The 15,378-nt window shown below is 53.2% G+C and overlaps 1 protein-coding gene across 2 annotated transcripts; it reads right to left on the bottom strand.

Moving 5' to 3' along the window:
* Positions 1–253: 253 nt before the first annotated feature.
* Positions 254–14,869, bottom strand: Bpifb3 (BPI fold containing family B, member 3). Of its 2 annotated transcripts, none has more exons than NM_001109208.1 (16): positions 14,741–14,869; positions 13,318–13,443; positions 12,389–12,545; positions 10,722–10,806; positions 10,245–10,363; positions 9,026–9,089; positions 8,006–8,066; positions 7,231–7,322; positions 6,935–7,114; positions 5,488–5,541; positions 4,022–4,192; positions 3,483–3,550; positions 2,593–2,635; positions 1,835–1,898; positions 1,320–1,396; positions 254–534 (listed from the first exon to the last, which is right to left on the bottom strand). In NM_001109208.1, exons 2-16 carry the CDS (start codon positions 13,430–13,432, stop codon positions 505–507), a joined length of 1,380 nt encoding a protein of 459 aa, NP_001102678.1. In that variant the 5' UTR covers positions 13,433–13,443; positions 14,741–14,869; the 3' UTR covers positions 254–504. The 2 variants fall into 2 exon arrangements, with proteins under 2 accessions (NP_001102678.1, NP_001424720.1); NM_001437791.1 differs by lacking the exon at positions 14,741–14,869 and adding an exon at positions 14,652–14,703 and having other exon boundaries at positions 10,245–10,385; positions 10,702–10,806.
* Between the last annotated feature and the right edge of the window lie 509 nt (positions 14,870–15,378).

Raw genomic sequence — 15,378 nt, 5'->3', positions numbered from 1 at the left:
CCTTTTGAGAGGTTTCCAAAACTCAAAGGCAAAGGTTACGACAGAGGGTGGGGAATGGACAACAGGGAGAGGTAGAGGCCAGACAAGGACCAGAGGCTGCCTAGGCCAGCCAAGTGGACTGGGAGTCGGCACTCCAATAACTAGACCCCAGATCCCCTCACCTCTTAAGAGCTCCTGTTTAGAATGAAGGAGATCATTGGAGGCCAACGCCAACAGTGCTCCTGTGTGGGCAGGGAACAAACCAGCCAGCAGGCACAAGACCAAGGGTCAGTTTATTGAGGCTGGGCCTGAACCAAGGTGCTGTGTGCTTTCTGAAGCAGATCTGTGGCTGTCCAGTCAACCCCATCCCCAAACAGTCATAATCACAGGAACAGAGGGCAAGGTGGGCCTGGGTGGGAGAGGAGTACTTATACTGCCACCAATGCATGCTGGGAGGGAAACTGAGGCAGAGCGGGCAGACAGATAGGACTCTTAGTGAACAGGAAGAGCTGCAGTCATACTGCCTCATGGAGCCACTGTGAGCACGACCGCATTCTGCAAGAAAAGGAATTCTCAGTTAGGTCTCTGAGCTCAAGGTCCCCTCGTGACTGCCTCACCTCATGCCTGGCCTCCTGCTCTGCCTGAGACCCAGCATTAAATGAGGGGTGAGAAGGTGAGTGTGTCTGGGCTGACTCAGACTTAAGTTCAAGGGCCACTTTTACCAAAAACATACTGAATAAATCCCCTGACCTTCATCCTCTCACCTTAAAAATCAATACAGAAATCCCTGTTGTGCTCACTTCCTAGGGCTATCCCAAGACTGAAAAGCGTTCTGATTTGAAAAGATTTGTGGCAAAATAATGATGATGATGACGATGATGATGATGATAATGATGGTGGTGGTGGTGGTGGTAGTGGTGGTGGTGGTGGTAGTGGTGGTGGTGGTGATGATGTGGAGAAGGGATGGTTTCATAATCTATTAGTCATGCCTGTCATAGACAACAATGAGGGAAGGACACACAAGTATTTACTGTCCATGGACCAAAGAACTATGATTCTGTGAGTATATCTGAGGTTCCTTCTTCAGGTCAGACATGTCTTAATTCAACAGAATTCTGTGATTGATTGATAATGTCTGCCATGGGCGAGGAAGGAAATGATAGAAATATGTGTGCCATATATTTGCCATTTCTGAGCCTTGTGGTTCTCTGAGCTATGTAGAGATGATACAGAGGCAGGTCAGAGGATGAGGCAGGGCATGTTTCTCAGAGGTGTCAAACAGGTCTCTCCAGGCCTCAGTTAGACTTCCACCTGGGGACACATCCACAGGGGAAGCTCACCTCAATGACATCCACTACTGAATTGGCAAAGTTGACGTTGAGGATTTTAGGCAGAGGTATTCCAACCTCCAGGTGTTCTGTGAAGAGAAAATAGTTGAAAACAAAGACAGGGCGGGGGGGTAGGGGTCTCAGACCCTGGTGATGGACAGGCATTTCTCCCTGTGGGAACTCAGCTTCTTGTTAGCAAATTCCTACTTACCCCACCATACCCCCCAAAAAAGACAAAACCCCTTTTCTATGTCATGTTTGTGGTTCCCCTTCAGCCACACCACCTAGAAGCATCAGTCACTGAATCCCATGACATCTGTGGTCTAGCCATTGGTTAGTATAGCTATTTCCCACTTGACCGTGAGCACTTAAGCAGAGTCCAGGCAAGGTTAACTCTGGAGGCCCAGAGAAGAGCATGATGGTGCTGGTCATTGCTGCATGGACAGAAACCCTGGCATCTCTCTGGCCTCAGTATTCCCATCGGAGTAAGGGAGTGAGCAGCAAATCAGTCTCCAGTTCAGCTGTACCATTGAGCTTCTGCATGTAGGCAGCCCGGACCACATCACTGAGCCATTCTTCTAGACGGGATGCCTGCAAGAGAGGATGGTGTAGGAGGGGCTTCATGGGAAACCAGAGGCCCAGAAGCCTCCCAAAAGCCTAGAGAAACTGTTCCTGCTAGGTAATGGGCCCCTCGGATTGGACTGTGTAACTCTGCAACACTCTGGTTAATGCAGGCTTCACCCTTAGTCTGGGATCTTTCAAGACATTCCCTTCTAGATGATTCTGTGGGTTAGGACAGGTGTGCCTGTGAAAGAGAGAAGGGAATGTGCCCAGCTCTGGTAGAACTCTGTGAAGGCTGACCTTAGAATCTAGACAGTTTGGCAGCCCTCAGAATGTTCTAGAATCTGAAGCTGTCCTGAGATTTCAGAACCTAAGAAGTCTGTGAGAAGCATGAGCCTCAGGGCTCCGTGGGGTTCTGAAATGCTAAAATTTTCAGGGCTCAAAATTGTATGTGAACTTCCAGATCCTTGTGAGCCTTTGAATGTTTATCCATTGTGAGGATCCAAGACATGGGATGTCACACACACACACACACACACACACACACACACACACACACACGCATGCACATACACACATGCATACATACTCGAGCACACACACAGGTTCACAGGTGTACACACACAAGCTTGTACACTGGGCCCACACAGAGGCAGCCTTGACCTTGACCGCTCCCCACCCAAATGCTCCACCCTCTGCCAAGCTCCTTCTTCCAGGAACTTACGTCAAAAGGTTGGGAAAAGGAGGAGGCCAGCTGGACAGTCAACCTGGCAGAGAGAAGAGAAATGGTAAGAGGTCCTGGCAGCTCCTCACTCCCTGCTGACCCTGGCCCACCCCAGTCATGGCTCCCCCCCACCCCCAACAGAAAAGAGGAAACGGAATTCCACTTCTGGAATGCTGTGTCACGAACTGCCACCAGGGGGCAGAGGTGAGCAGGCAGCGGACCTGGTTGAAGAGGGCAAAAATGGAACCTCAGGGAAGTTCCTAAGCAGGGAGATGCACGCTGGATGCAGTGGCTCAGGACAGTCAGGTCTCAAAGACATCTAGAAATTCTCTACAACTGGGACAGGGGCCAGACAGACCTCAACATAGCCAGCTGGAGAGGGAGGCCCGGATCATAGGCCCACCGCCTGAGCCTGGGCTACAGTGATCATTACAAACTGTGAAGTGCTGTGTTGAGTATGCGAAAGTGTGGGGAGAATGGTCTTCCCCTTCATCTTGGCTGTTTGGATTCTCCTGATGCTCCGTTAACATGGGACAGAGATGAGGGAACTACAGAAGTCAGTATGAGGCAGAAGCATCTGCCAGCACTCTGGAACACATGTCCTTGTGGTCAGCCTCAGGCTATGATACAGCCACGGTGTCCCGGGGCAGGCTCATTGCCAGAGGCAGTGTCTGAACAGAGGGAGCCATGGAGGCTGTAGTCAGGGACCCCTCTTTGAGCCCTACTACTTGATCTGTAGTGACCACCACGACCCCTTCCTGCAGGCTCTAAGGTGAGACAAATCTGCTAAGCACCCAGCCCAGAGATGCTTACCAAGTGGCCCCTATTTTAGTCAGCCCCCTATCTTGTGTCTGAAGGGAGGGACAGACCCATCTAGGACCCCACATTACCGTTCCAAGGACAGAGATATGTGCAGCTTGGTGGTGGATGGAACCAGGTGGGCATTTAGAGTCATGACCTGAGGAGAAGAGTGAGCGGATGCTTTCCCTGACTCTGCAAGGCACAGAGACGGTCACCCAGATGCCAGGAGAGCCTCTGACCATTCCTTCCACGGCAGCTCTGTCCTACTGTGTGACAGAGTTTGAGGTGTTTGAGCCTGCAGACTAGAACCTTCTGTTGAACCCGTGAGGGAGCTAAAAGCTCTCCAGGGGCACTTGAGCTAGCCTAGGAAGATGAAAGACGAGATAGCCAGGGCAGGCAGAGCACAAGGCATGCTGGGACCACCATGCTGAGACAGGAAGCAGGGTTCCCAGGAGACAGCTGAGCAGAGGCAGCAGCTCCCAGGACTTAAGGAAACAGAGTGAGCCCACGGGACCAAAGAGGGGCTAGGGGCTGGAGAGAAATTGGGTAAACAACAGGCTTGGTTCACAATGATGTGGAGATCTTCCTGTGCAGCAGGGGGCTGCCTGACCACCCCTCATCCACTTACTCCATTCATCTGGAAAAGAGCTACAGGAGTTCCTTGAGGGACAGAAGACAGCACGTGGATGGTGACTGGGATAGAGACTGTGACCTTCTTGTTCTGCAGCAGGATCATGGGTGACTTCATTACCCGCAGCGAGAGCAGGAGGTGCTGACCAGGGGGCAGCTTCCCCAGGGCCTGGGAGAGACAAGGAAAGAAAGACATGGGTATGAAGAGAGCTTAGAGGCCCAGTGTCAGAATTAGTCAGTCCACCATCACATTGGCCATCTACTAGGTAAGAGGCACCTTACTTGGCAGCAAGGTGATAGCCTAGGAGAGCTGGCACTTTACCCCACCAAAGTGGTAAACCATGGGGCCACCAAATCAGGCTCTGTCTCATACACTGGCAAAATCTTCCCCTAGAAAGCTGAGCAGGGTGGCACACATCTAAAATCCCAGCGCTTGGGAGCTAGAAACAGAAAGATCAAGAATTAAGGCTATCCTTGGCTAAATAGTAAGTTCAGGGACAATCTGGGCTATATGCAGCTCCGTATCAAAAATAAAACAAAAACATCAGCAGCTGTGTCCTGAGGGATCTCTGGTCATCTCTGCCACCCAACCAATCTTACACTTTCCTCCTGCCTTCGAAAGGTTCTCCTGCATGTTCACCCTCAGGCCCCTCCTCTCCTGAGCCTCCTCTGTCCTCAGCCCGGAGACTCTGGGAAGGGCAAGTCCCACCTTGCTCCCTGCGGCTGCCTGGACCCCTGCCCTTAATGGATGCATAGACCTTGTCCTCCAAACCCACTCATCACCCCCCCATCCTCTATTTCTCTGTCCAACACCTCTCATGCTCTCCTGCTACTCTATGATCCCTAATGTAATATTAGTCATTTCTACCTCAGATCATTTCTAACTCTCACAGCTGTATTGTGGTGGGTTCAGTCTCACGTGAATTACTGGAAAGCTAAGCTCTGGAATCACATCCACTCTCTCCACCTCCATGACCCCTCTCCTTTGTCTCTCCCAGGACAGAGAAGATCAAGAGTTGGGAACATCTTCCAGTCTGAGGGACACTTGAAGACGGACCTTAATATTGATTCTCTGTGTTGATAATTCAGTAACTTAGGAATCTGGACATGGAGTGCACTGGTCCTCAAATGCTATCATGCCTCTGTCCTCTAAGTGGCTATGTAAACCTGATTTCTGTCACTTCTCAAAGAGTGGGTGTTACTAGGAGACTCGGAATGGTTAAACTGTGAGTGAGTAGCCTGGGAAGATCCTACTGTTTTCTGTCTGCTGGAGTTGCTGTGACAACAGCACCTAGGTGGCTTCCGATTGTACTATGAAAAGGATACGGTGTTAGTACTCCACACTTCAGAATGAATTTGGACTTAATATTAATCATGGGGAGATGCCCTGGGAAAACTTCTGGAGTCGATTCAGGAATTCAGGAAAGAACTACGCTGATGGATCCCCTAAGAGGGCCCACTCACCTCAGGGGCCAAAGCTGCCAGGTCAGTAGTTGTCAGCGGGATATTTCTGGGAACCTAGATATGAGAGCAAACAAGAGGTTAGTGGAGAAGGAAGACATCCCTGGAAACAGGTGCAAGACAGGGAAATGAGTTCCCCCACCTCTGCTCACTACCGATGCTCCCACCTACTGGAGCCTGACCCTGAACCAGGTCCTCTTCCCAGTTTCCCTAGCGCACCCCACACAGCAGCTCAGTGGCCAGGCTAACACTGCCCTCACTGTACCCAAGTGATGCTAAGACTGCCCAGGCTCCATCCTTGGCTAATGGTGACCCAGGATGAACAGGGTAGGCAGCTGAGCCTCTCATTGCTCAGACCTGTCAGAGTCCTCTCATTGCTGCCAGACCACACTGAGAAAGGCAGCGGGGCTCTTATCCATCACCCCAGTGGGCACTCATAAACATGACCACTTCCAGTCTTTATAAGTCATAGGTTCATAAAATGTTAGGAAATGTGGTCCCACTGTGCCCATGCCCCTTCCCCCTTGGAAACTAAGTAGTGGCCACCAAGATTGCTAAGCAATGGCGGCCCCATATGAACCACCTATCAGAACATCTCTGTCCCCAGAGCTCTGGGAGCACTCTTGGACTCAGTTAACACACTGTGATGGCAGCAGTATTAGATGTGCTCTGGGAGGACTGTCCCATCACAATGCTCACAGCCCCATCCATGGGCCATTCATTCAATGACACATTCCTTTCTTCAGAGTCTGCCTTCTCGCCGGCTAAAGACTCCTGCCTCCAACTCTGGGCCCCATTCAGATCTCAGAAGCTACCTCTGTCCCCTAGGGACCCTTCCCCATCCTGTACGAGGTGATAGGTCAACCCTCTTGCCTTGGGCCTAAGCTGTATATGAGGCTTCCAAATACCTCAGAGCTCAATGCTCCAGGTAGGAATAAGATGCTGCTGGTGAGGCTTCCAGAGGCCAGGCCTTCTGAGCCACTGGGGCAAAGAGGGGCCAGCACAGAAGCAAAGAGGTCCCAGAAACTCCAGTACAAAAGTGCAAGTGACTTTCAACAAAGTCTAAGCCTGGCTTTTCTCCAACCCAAATCTCCTCTTGAGAAAGTAGGCGGGATTTTAGTCATTCCTACTTTAGTATAAAATAGTGTGAACTCAAGAAAGATTCACTGGGTGCATGGATGGAAGGAAATCTGACTCTGTCGGTCCTGACTGTTGGGAGTGGCTTTCCGGAGAGCGGAGAGTTTAGAAGGCTTCAGCAGTGCCATGCAGTATGGAGGATTAGTGATGTGCTCCTCTAGAACAGGGTGGATGACAGGATGTGTGCTCTAAGCATGCCCAGCCCCCGATTACAGAGAACGGGCTCACAATATTGGAAAAGCCAGCCTCAGCCCTGCCACTGCCAGCCGGGAGCAGACGTCCCAACCCAGCATCCCCATACACCACCACTCACCATCTCAGGGGTGATGTCCAGGTCAAGGGCACCATTGGTTTGCAGGAGCCCAAACACAGTGTTGAAGAGGTAGAGTGGGACAGTCACTTGGGAGGTGTGGTCCTCTTTGGGGGGCATCTTGACTGGGAGGCGTGGCTTGGGGAAATCAATGACATCACCAGCTATGCTCTTCACGATGGGCTACCAGGTAGGACACAGAAACAGGTGGGTGTGTGACTTCTCGGCCTCCTGGCCTTGTCCAGCATCCCCACCCACTCCACCATGGACCCCCACCACTCTGTCCCTGAGACACTCACATTTATATCCAACTCAATGTACTGGTTGGAGATTAGGGGCAGTGTGGCCAGAGTGAACTCCACAGACCCCAGAGGCCCAAGGGGTACCAGGCCTGCAGGAAAGAGGGCAGACAGGAAAGACCTCAGCCCAGCCCCCAGGGACAGTACCACTGGCATTTATTGAGCACCTGTTGCATGCTTACCCTTTACCCAGAATTCATTTGGGTCACCCCCATTTCATCCCGCTAATGGAGGTCCACAGTCTGAGGGCACACAGACTGGGAAAGCCTCTGTTACTGCTTTCAGGGCTGCTGTGGCTGACCCATGCCTGTACTGCCTCTTTCCCAGCTGCCCTGATGGAGGGGTGGCCATAGCACCATCCTGCCCTGCATCTTCTCATACTTCCCTGAGCACAGAGGTCTCCACAAGGTAGAGAGACAGAGTCACTGGGCTGCAGGGTCATGGCTGCCTTGCTAAAGCATTCATCCTCACAGAGAACATTTACCTCCCGTGTCAGCCTCAAGTGCTCAGTGAGTGTCTGCAGCAGCTGGTAGGTGGAGATCTCAGATGTGGGTGCTCTGAGGGTTCCCCTCCCCACTGGGCCAGCTGGACTCCTCCCTAGACATCCTCCCTTGGACCCCTTTCCTAGGTCTCCACCCTAGGGGTTTCCCAGAAGCCTCCCCAAGGTGGAGTGAACAGTCTGAGAAGGAAGAGACACTCCCCACTCTTCCCTCCATGGCCACCTGCTCAATGTTGAAGGTGAGGGAACACAGAGGAGGGTAGGGCCCCAACTTACTCAGCGTAGCTCCTAAGAGCTCATTCACCACGCTCAGCACACTGTCTACCACAGGGCACAGCTGTACAGGAGGAGACAGCGGTCACTAGAGAGATAGGTGCACCCTGCTTGGGGCAGAAGACAGCTCTCTCTCGCCCTCCCCAAAATGGCTGTGTGGTGCTGAGGCTCAAAGCAAAGCAAGGCATAAAGATGACAGGACGGGGGTAGCATACAGACACCCAAGCTCACATCTCTTACATGAACCCTGTTAGAAAGTGCTAAAGGTTACAGTGACGGGGAAACAGTAGACAGTGCAGGGCCACTGGGGCAAGGTGACTGCTGACCCCTCGATGGTCGAGGGTCCATCCTGCCACCCAGTGTAGAACCAGAGGGCTTGTGGTCAGAAGTCCCAGATACCTCATCCTCCCTGTCGTCCGACGGTCCACCCACCCTGCCCTGCACTCACTGAACCCTGTGTTGTGAGTGAAGCCAGCAGTTGCTTTGCCCACACAAGTGAGACTCCAGCCCAGTGCACTTCAGTCTACAGTTGGGGTCAGAGACCAAGAGCCACCTGCCAAGGTCGCAATTATTGGCAGACACAAAAGGCAGGACTGAAGCAAAACTGGTGCCCCAAGCCCCGGGACTGCACTGGAAGGAGAACAGATACAGGCAGCCCATCCTGCAGCACCGAGCAGATACAGGCAGGAGAACTACAAGGAAGCCACAGCACAACACTGCCTCAAAACACAGTTCGGATCCCATCCAGAACAATAGCCAAGAATTCTGACTGAAAGTGCTTCCAGCACACAGAGCCAGATCACACACACACACACACACACACACACACACACACACACACACACACACCCCAGGATGAACCTTCTTGAATCTACCCGAGGTGTTTTCTCCCCTCCCGTGGCCACACTGCTTCCTTCAGCCCAGGGTAGACAACCCACTCCCACCCACACAGCATTCCTCACAATGACTGAAGGATGCCAGCTAACTGACTGCCCTTGGCGGCCTGGTGGGGGCCACACTCACCAGTCCAGGCAGCACCTTGCACAGTGTCTGTTCCACAAGCCCAAAGATTGGTGTGGGCAGCAGCCTGGGTAAAGGAGACAGGAAGGCGGATGGCAGGGAAGGTGAACTAGGTCTCTGCTTCTCTCCCGTCTCTTCGTTTTGTGAGGCTGACTGGAGCTTTGGGGACCTGTGTTTAAGCCTTGGCCCCGCCTTACCATGGGACATCCAAGTTTTACCTTCCTTGGCTAGGTAGCCCCACCCTATCCCACGCCACTGCCAGATGAGAGAGGAGGCTACACATGCCTACCAGACAGCCTGTGCTCCAGAACACCCAACAATTTATAGACAAGAGTCATTTACATGTGTGGCATTGTCTGATTCCACTTGGGGCTCAATAAGCAATGAATGAATGGATGGATGGATGGATGGATGGATGGATGGATGGATGGATGGATGGATGGATAGATGGCCTAAGGATAAGCAATATCTGTAGTTTGCCTGTCTGGAGATCGTGTGGGTACAGTGTCACACGCCCACAGAGCCACATCCCAAGACAGCACAGACCCTGAGCTTGCTGCCCCAAGAGCATCAAGAGACACTAAATTTTAAGGATCCAAAAGCCCTGACCTGCAATCGCTTTACTAAAACCTTTACAGAGATCCCATACCCTATTCCTAGAGCTAACCCTAAGCCAGAAAAATAGAGCTGAGGCTTGGCCTGGAATAAAGATAGTGCCTGGGAGAGAGTGGAAGAATGGGCAGGGGAGGGTGTGCAGTGGTCAGAGACTAGCTTCCATGCCTGCCTCATATGTGTGTGATAGCTTGGGCAGGGGGCTCTGTGGGCTTTGCTTTCTCCCTGGAATGAGGCAGCTCATGAAGACAGGCAAGTGAGTGGGTATCCCACAGGAAGGGGACAATGTGAAGGTGCTTGCAGCTACACACAGGAGACACTGAGGTCCCATCATGGAGATATGGTTCTGGGGTCACACAAGTCAAGGGTTGAGCTGGGGCTCTTACGTGCTGAGAGCAGACACAGAGCTTCTGGGAGACAGGGAGCCTCGAGTGGGACCCCAGGGACAGGAGAAAGATCATTCTGGAGTAACTGTGTTGTGAGCTACAGCTTGGGTCTCAGGTCTGGGACAAAAGCAGGGTCTGCAGGACAGCGTGGCATTCTCAGGCAGAGCTGGAGACAGGCGCCCCAAGCTGGACATGTGTAAGCTGGTCCCAAGCCAGAGACTCACCCTGACGTCAGGCTGATGTGGCCCAAGAGCGTGTTGCAGCGCTTAAGGATAAGGATGGGTGTCCCCCGAGGGCTCATGCCCAGTGCCACTTTCGAAGACACATTCACCTCTGCGGCCAGCTGCAGGAGGCCCACCAGGGGACTGCAAGATCCCCAAGGTGAGCATAGCCTGGCTCCCAGACCTTACCCACCTCACCATCCCCAGGCCAGGTCCACTCCATCCTTGGGCCCTGTGGATGGCAAGGTCCTGGTCCCCAAGCATCTGTACCTCCCTCTTCCCCACCTCAGGCAACGGGAAGCTCCACGGAAGCCTGGGGGTCACCAGTGAGGTGGGGTCTTTAGGGGAAGGTAATAGAGCAGGGGCCCAAGAGAAACAAGATGAAAGTGAGTACCCTGAGGGAAGTGAGGCGGGGGAAATACGGGGGCTGCTGTATAGGAGCTCCCAGAAGCACACTTACCCGGAGCCATGCAGGCTAACCTTGGTGTGCAGGCTCAGCTGCACCCCAACCCCCGGCAGCAGCTTGATTGACACGGTGGGCAAGGTTAGTTCCTCTATCTTCAACCTGGAGAGGGGGCGAAGCGGGCTCACTCCTACATACCCTGGGGCCTGGGCGGACCCCGACCGTCAGATCCCCCGGACGGTTCACGATCAGCAATGTAACCCCAGAATCACAGCTGGAGGCCCTACTCTCTCTGGAAGCCTCAGCCCCAGTTGTGTGACATTGGGCCCCACCTAGAATACACCATACAGGGGATTTCTTACTCCAGTATCCTTCTAGCTCGTTCTTGCTACTCCTGTCTAGAGCACTCACTCCTGACTATTCAACCTAGCACCCTACCCTAACTAGCTGAGTGCTCCCGGCTCTCCTGATTTCAGCCAGACATCCCCTCCTCCGGGTTCTCTGGCTGCCGCTTGCAGCCCTGTCTGAGTCCTAGGGCACTGTCATATCCGGTTTGGGCACATCCTACAGCTCCTTGAAGGAAGGACAATGTGACATTCACTCAGCCAAGGAGGCATGAAGAGATGTGGAGTCTAATAACAGTGATAGCATTTATTGAGTGCTCACTGTATACATGGTTTTATTTGGCCTACTGCACACAGATTAATGCTGTCTTGGTGTCCGTGGTGTCCAACCAGGAGGCTTCACAGCCCTACTCCGTGGCAACCTAACTGTGACTGGGGATGTATCTAGGCTGCTGTGCCTCCGTGTCCAGATGTGTAAAGCCCAGACTCTGCCAAGATCTACCTCGGAGTGACTCAGAGAAGCTGCACTCTATGAGCCATCATCAGCCCCTTTGGTGGAGTGTGGGTGCTACCTGGGGAGCTGCCATCTCCTCGTCTGACTGACTGCTCTTATTCCCTCAGCCATGGCCAACGAGTGTGGGCTGCAGTCAGACACAAGCACGCTCCCCTCTACCACTGAGTGAGCACAGTGGGGTGAGGGGACTGTCCCTGAGGGATGTCCCCCGTGGAGAGGCTTGACATCGCCCTATCTCAACACCAACTCACCAATGGTGTGTAAGGTCACCCAGAACCCCTGCTGGTGACTGTTCCACTAAAAGTGTTAGCCACCTGTTCCTTTCCTCCATCCTAACGTGATCACAAAGCCCTGCTTATATGAGGTTATTCTGATGAATGGCCCAGATGGGAATTCTGCCCCTCCTTGGATTTATAATCTGCCATGGTGACAAAGACAAACCAGGATCATGTGTGTTGTCTTCGGAGTAAGTGTCCCCTAGAGGCCCTGAAGGTGGGGAAGGTCTGAGAAGGAGCTCATCAGGGCAGAGTCTTCTGACCAGATCTCCAAAGAGATGAGGAAAGGAGCCTGACAGACACCTGGGTCAGCCCAGAGAAATAAGCAACCTTCCCGGGGTCACACAGCAGGAGGTTATAGTTGATGTCCTCAGCCCCAGCCCCAGCCCCAGCCCCAGCCCCAGCCCCAGCTCCAACCCCAGCCCCAGCCCCAGCCCCAGCTCCAACCCCAGCCCCCAGGTGTGGCTATCTTTGCCCTTCCTCGATCATAGTCATTTCCTTGCCACCCTCCTGCACCATCCTCACTGCCCAGCAGTGATCACAGTCCTTTGTCCCCACTTCCTGTGGAGACAAGCCCTCCTGCAGAAACCTTCGGAGCCCTGAGGCCTCACCCAGAGAGTTCCTCCACAAGACTAAAGAGGCCACCGTAGCTCAGCAGTCCACCACCTCCGAGCAGCCCTCCTGCGCCCAGGAGACCCTGGTTCACTGATGTCACGGTCCCCAGCACATTTTGCAGAATGGGACCCCCAACTAGGGAGTTCTGGATGGCTGCAGAAAGGGTGAGAAGGAGGAATACTCAATAAACTGTCCTCTCGCCCTGAGGACCAGGACCATAGCTTTCCTTTGATCATCAGAGCCTGCTTTCATTAGGATTGACACATCACATTCAGGAAGTGGGAATTCCTCCCGCTGGCCCCACTTGTGGTACCCAAGGAGTGTCAGGATTAAATAGACACACACCCCTAACAATCCCTTCATCTACAGATAAACCAAAGACCAGGAAGGGGCAGAAGCTTGCCCGGTGCCCAATCGAATATGTCGTGAAGGCTGAGTTACACTTGAACTCCAGATCTCAGGCCTACCCTGCAGCCAAAGTAGAGAGTGGATGCAGGGTTCGATGGCGGTGCCAGGGTGACCCCAATCCTGAGGTCCACAGCCTGGCTCTGTGACTGTGGGAAAGGCAGAGTAGAGGAGCCCTACTGTGAGTAGTAGCTCTTCACTGTCCTGTAACTATCACTCCAGAAACATGAGGTGGGAATATGACCCACCCAGTCCTTTCTCCATTCTTCCCTAGCCCCACGTCATTCCACACACCCCAGTTCTCTGCTCAGAGGCAAGGACATTAGTGACCACTGGAGGAACTGGAGAGCGAGCCCAAGCTTCCTAAGTGTGTGCTGCTGGCCCCTCCAGGGTCCTCACAAAATACACCAGTATATGTCCACCGTACTGATAGCCTCAGCTCGAACATCTGTCTCTGGTGCAGCCAGTTGCAGCCGGGTCCCTTCCTACAGCCGAGCCTGCCTACATGCCTCTGGCTCACCTTTGCCCAGCTCATCTTTGTCAATCCGAGCAAGCGTGCCCACTGTCTCAAGCAGCCCCAGACACGGCGTGGCCAGGCCCCAGAGCAGAAGCAGGGCGTACACACCCGGCATCATCAGCTGCACACCTGAGTAGGGGAGAAGACGTTATTATCAGGTCTGCACACCCCGCCTGTCCCCTCCAGCTCTCCATCACCACCAGTACTGCTGGGGAGCTCTCCTTCCTTTCTGAACAACTGGGGGTGCTCTATTTAGCCACCTCATAAGGGACACCACCTTCCGGTGCCTGAATTAGATCAGGTGGGAATACTGAGGCCCAGATATTGGAGGGAACCAAAGCCACAGAACTAACCACCAGCGGGACCAACATTCCAGTCTGAATCCATGTGACTTAAAATTTGTCATATGACCCTGTGAGCCTGGCAGGGTCCAGGGTAAATGCTTCAGGGGGACCCTCCACTCAGTGGCTCCCAGTACCCGTGGATGAGGCCCAAGGCTTCTCTTTGTTATTTACAAACTTCTTTGACTACCTGAGTTCTAAATATACTAAATCCCGCCCTACCCCAGGGCCTTTGCACTTGTTATTTCAGTTGCTAGACAGTCTCCTGTGTGTCCCCTCATGGCTGATGCCTCGTCCATCAGGCTCACTGCCTTCTGGGAGAGGCCTCTCTTTTTGCCTTGTCTGGAGAATCCTGCCAATCACTGGGGTGTTTATTGAGAGATACTTCTCATAAGTTGCACTTATGCAAATGAAACCATATCCTTGTTGGCCAACCCTGTAAGCTACAGGAAGGAGGAGACTGTGTCTTGGGTCCCAGTGCAGCTCCCATGTGCACTGAAAGAGTGCTTGTCATAGGGTGAGGGTGGGACCCAGAGGCTCTTCCCTCACCAAGCTCTGCTACAGACTGTCAACACAGAGCAGGCACCTTCTCCTTGGCATAAGATGTCCCATGGGCACCACATGACCCAGCAACAAACTTGACTGTACATCTTGTTTACTAGAATGTGGCCCTGGGTGACCTTGTCACCCTAGGGTCTCTCACAGAAGGAAATACCACCATGGTAGGAGGCCAGTTAGAGAAAGGGAGGCTAACCTGGGTCTCTGACTGTGGGCAATTCTGGCCCCAGCCCAGCCATCCCTGCCATGGCCTTATATAGCAAGGACCCCAGATCTGAAAGATGGGAGAAATTCTGCCCTGCTACCCTCTAAATACTCCTAGACCTCTTTTCCCTCTGAGAGTGATTAATTCTGTACCCATTGTTCAGATGGGGCAGCAAGAGTGACACAATCTGTGGAAGGGATTAGGATGGGACCAGGTCACCTGGGCCACCTTACCAGCCTGTTCCTCCTGCTCTGTAGGTGGGTTCCCAGCCTCCTGCCAGCCTCTCTACACCTGAGCCCAGGGGCGGCCCTTATATACCCACAGCAGCTTGGAGAGACAAAGGGGGCACAGCCGCCAGAAACCCGTCAGTATGTCAAGTCAGGAGCAAATTGCGGTTTTCCCCGAGGGCCTGAATTAAGCCTTCCTTCTGCAAGGAGAGCCAGGGGCTGGGGTCAGTGCCCGGAGGCTAGAAGAAATGCATAGAGGCCCCAGAGGACAGCCTTTCTCCCCAGCTGAAGTGGATGAGGCTCGGGCACCCCCAGGGAGCTCTCTTCAAGTCCCTAACAGCCACTCCAATAGCACAAGGTCCACCTTGAGTCACCCGCCCACCATCCTAAAAAGCCAGGAGGGAAGGAAGCTGCTTAAAGCGACTGGACCCTCTTGATCTCTAATCCAGCCCAAGCCTATCATGGAGAAGTCCAGGTCTGGGGAGTGGAAGTGGAGCCTACTTGGGGAAGGGTCACCATCTCCAACCACCCTTCATGGCTTGGGACACCCCCAAATCTGAGAGAAGGCAGGATCAGGAGAATGGTGCATTCATTCATTCATTTATCCAATCAGTCAGTCAGTTGATCAGGTACTTGTGGGGCGCCTATTGTTTACCAGATGTAGGGTATCCCTATGAACAGAAGAGCAGCCATGCTCTCAGGGGCTGCCACACCGTTTGGTGTTTCAACAGTC

The sequence above is a fragment of the Rattus norvegicus genome, chromosome 3 (genome assembly GCF_021556685.1).
Source record: "Rattus norvegicus strain SHRSP/BbbUtx chromosome 3, alternate assembly SHRSP_T2T, whole genome shotgun sequence".
NCBI classification, from domain to species: Eukaryota; Metazoa; Chordata; class Mammalia; order Rodentia; family Muridae; genus Rattus; species Rattus norvegicus.
The sequence above is the reverse complement of the archived record's forward strand: the minus strand, read 5'-3'. Positions and strand labels throughout refer to the sequence as shown.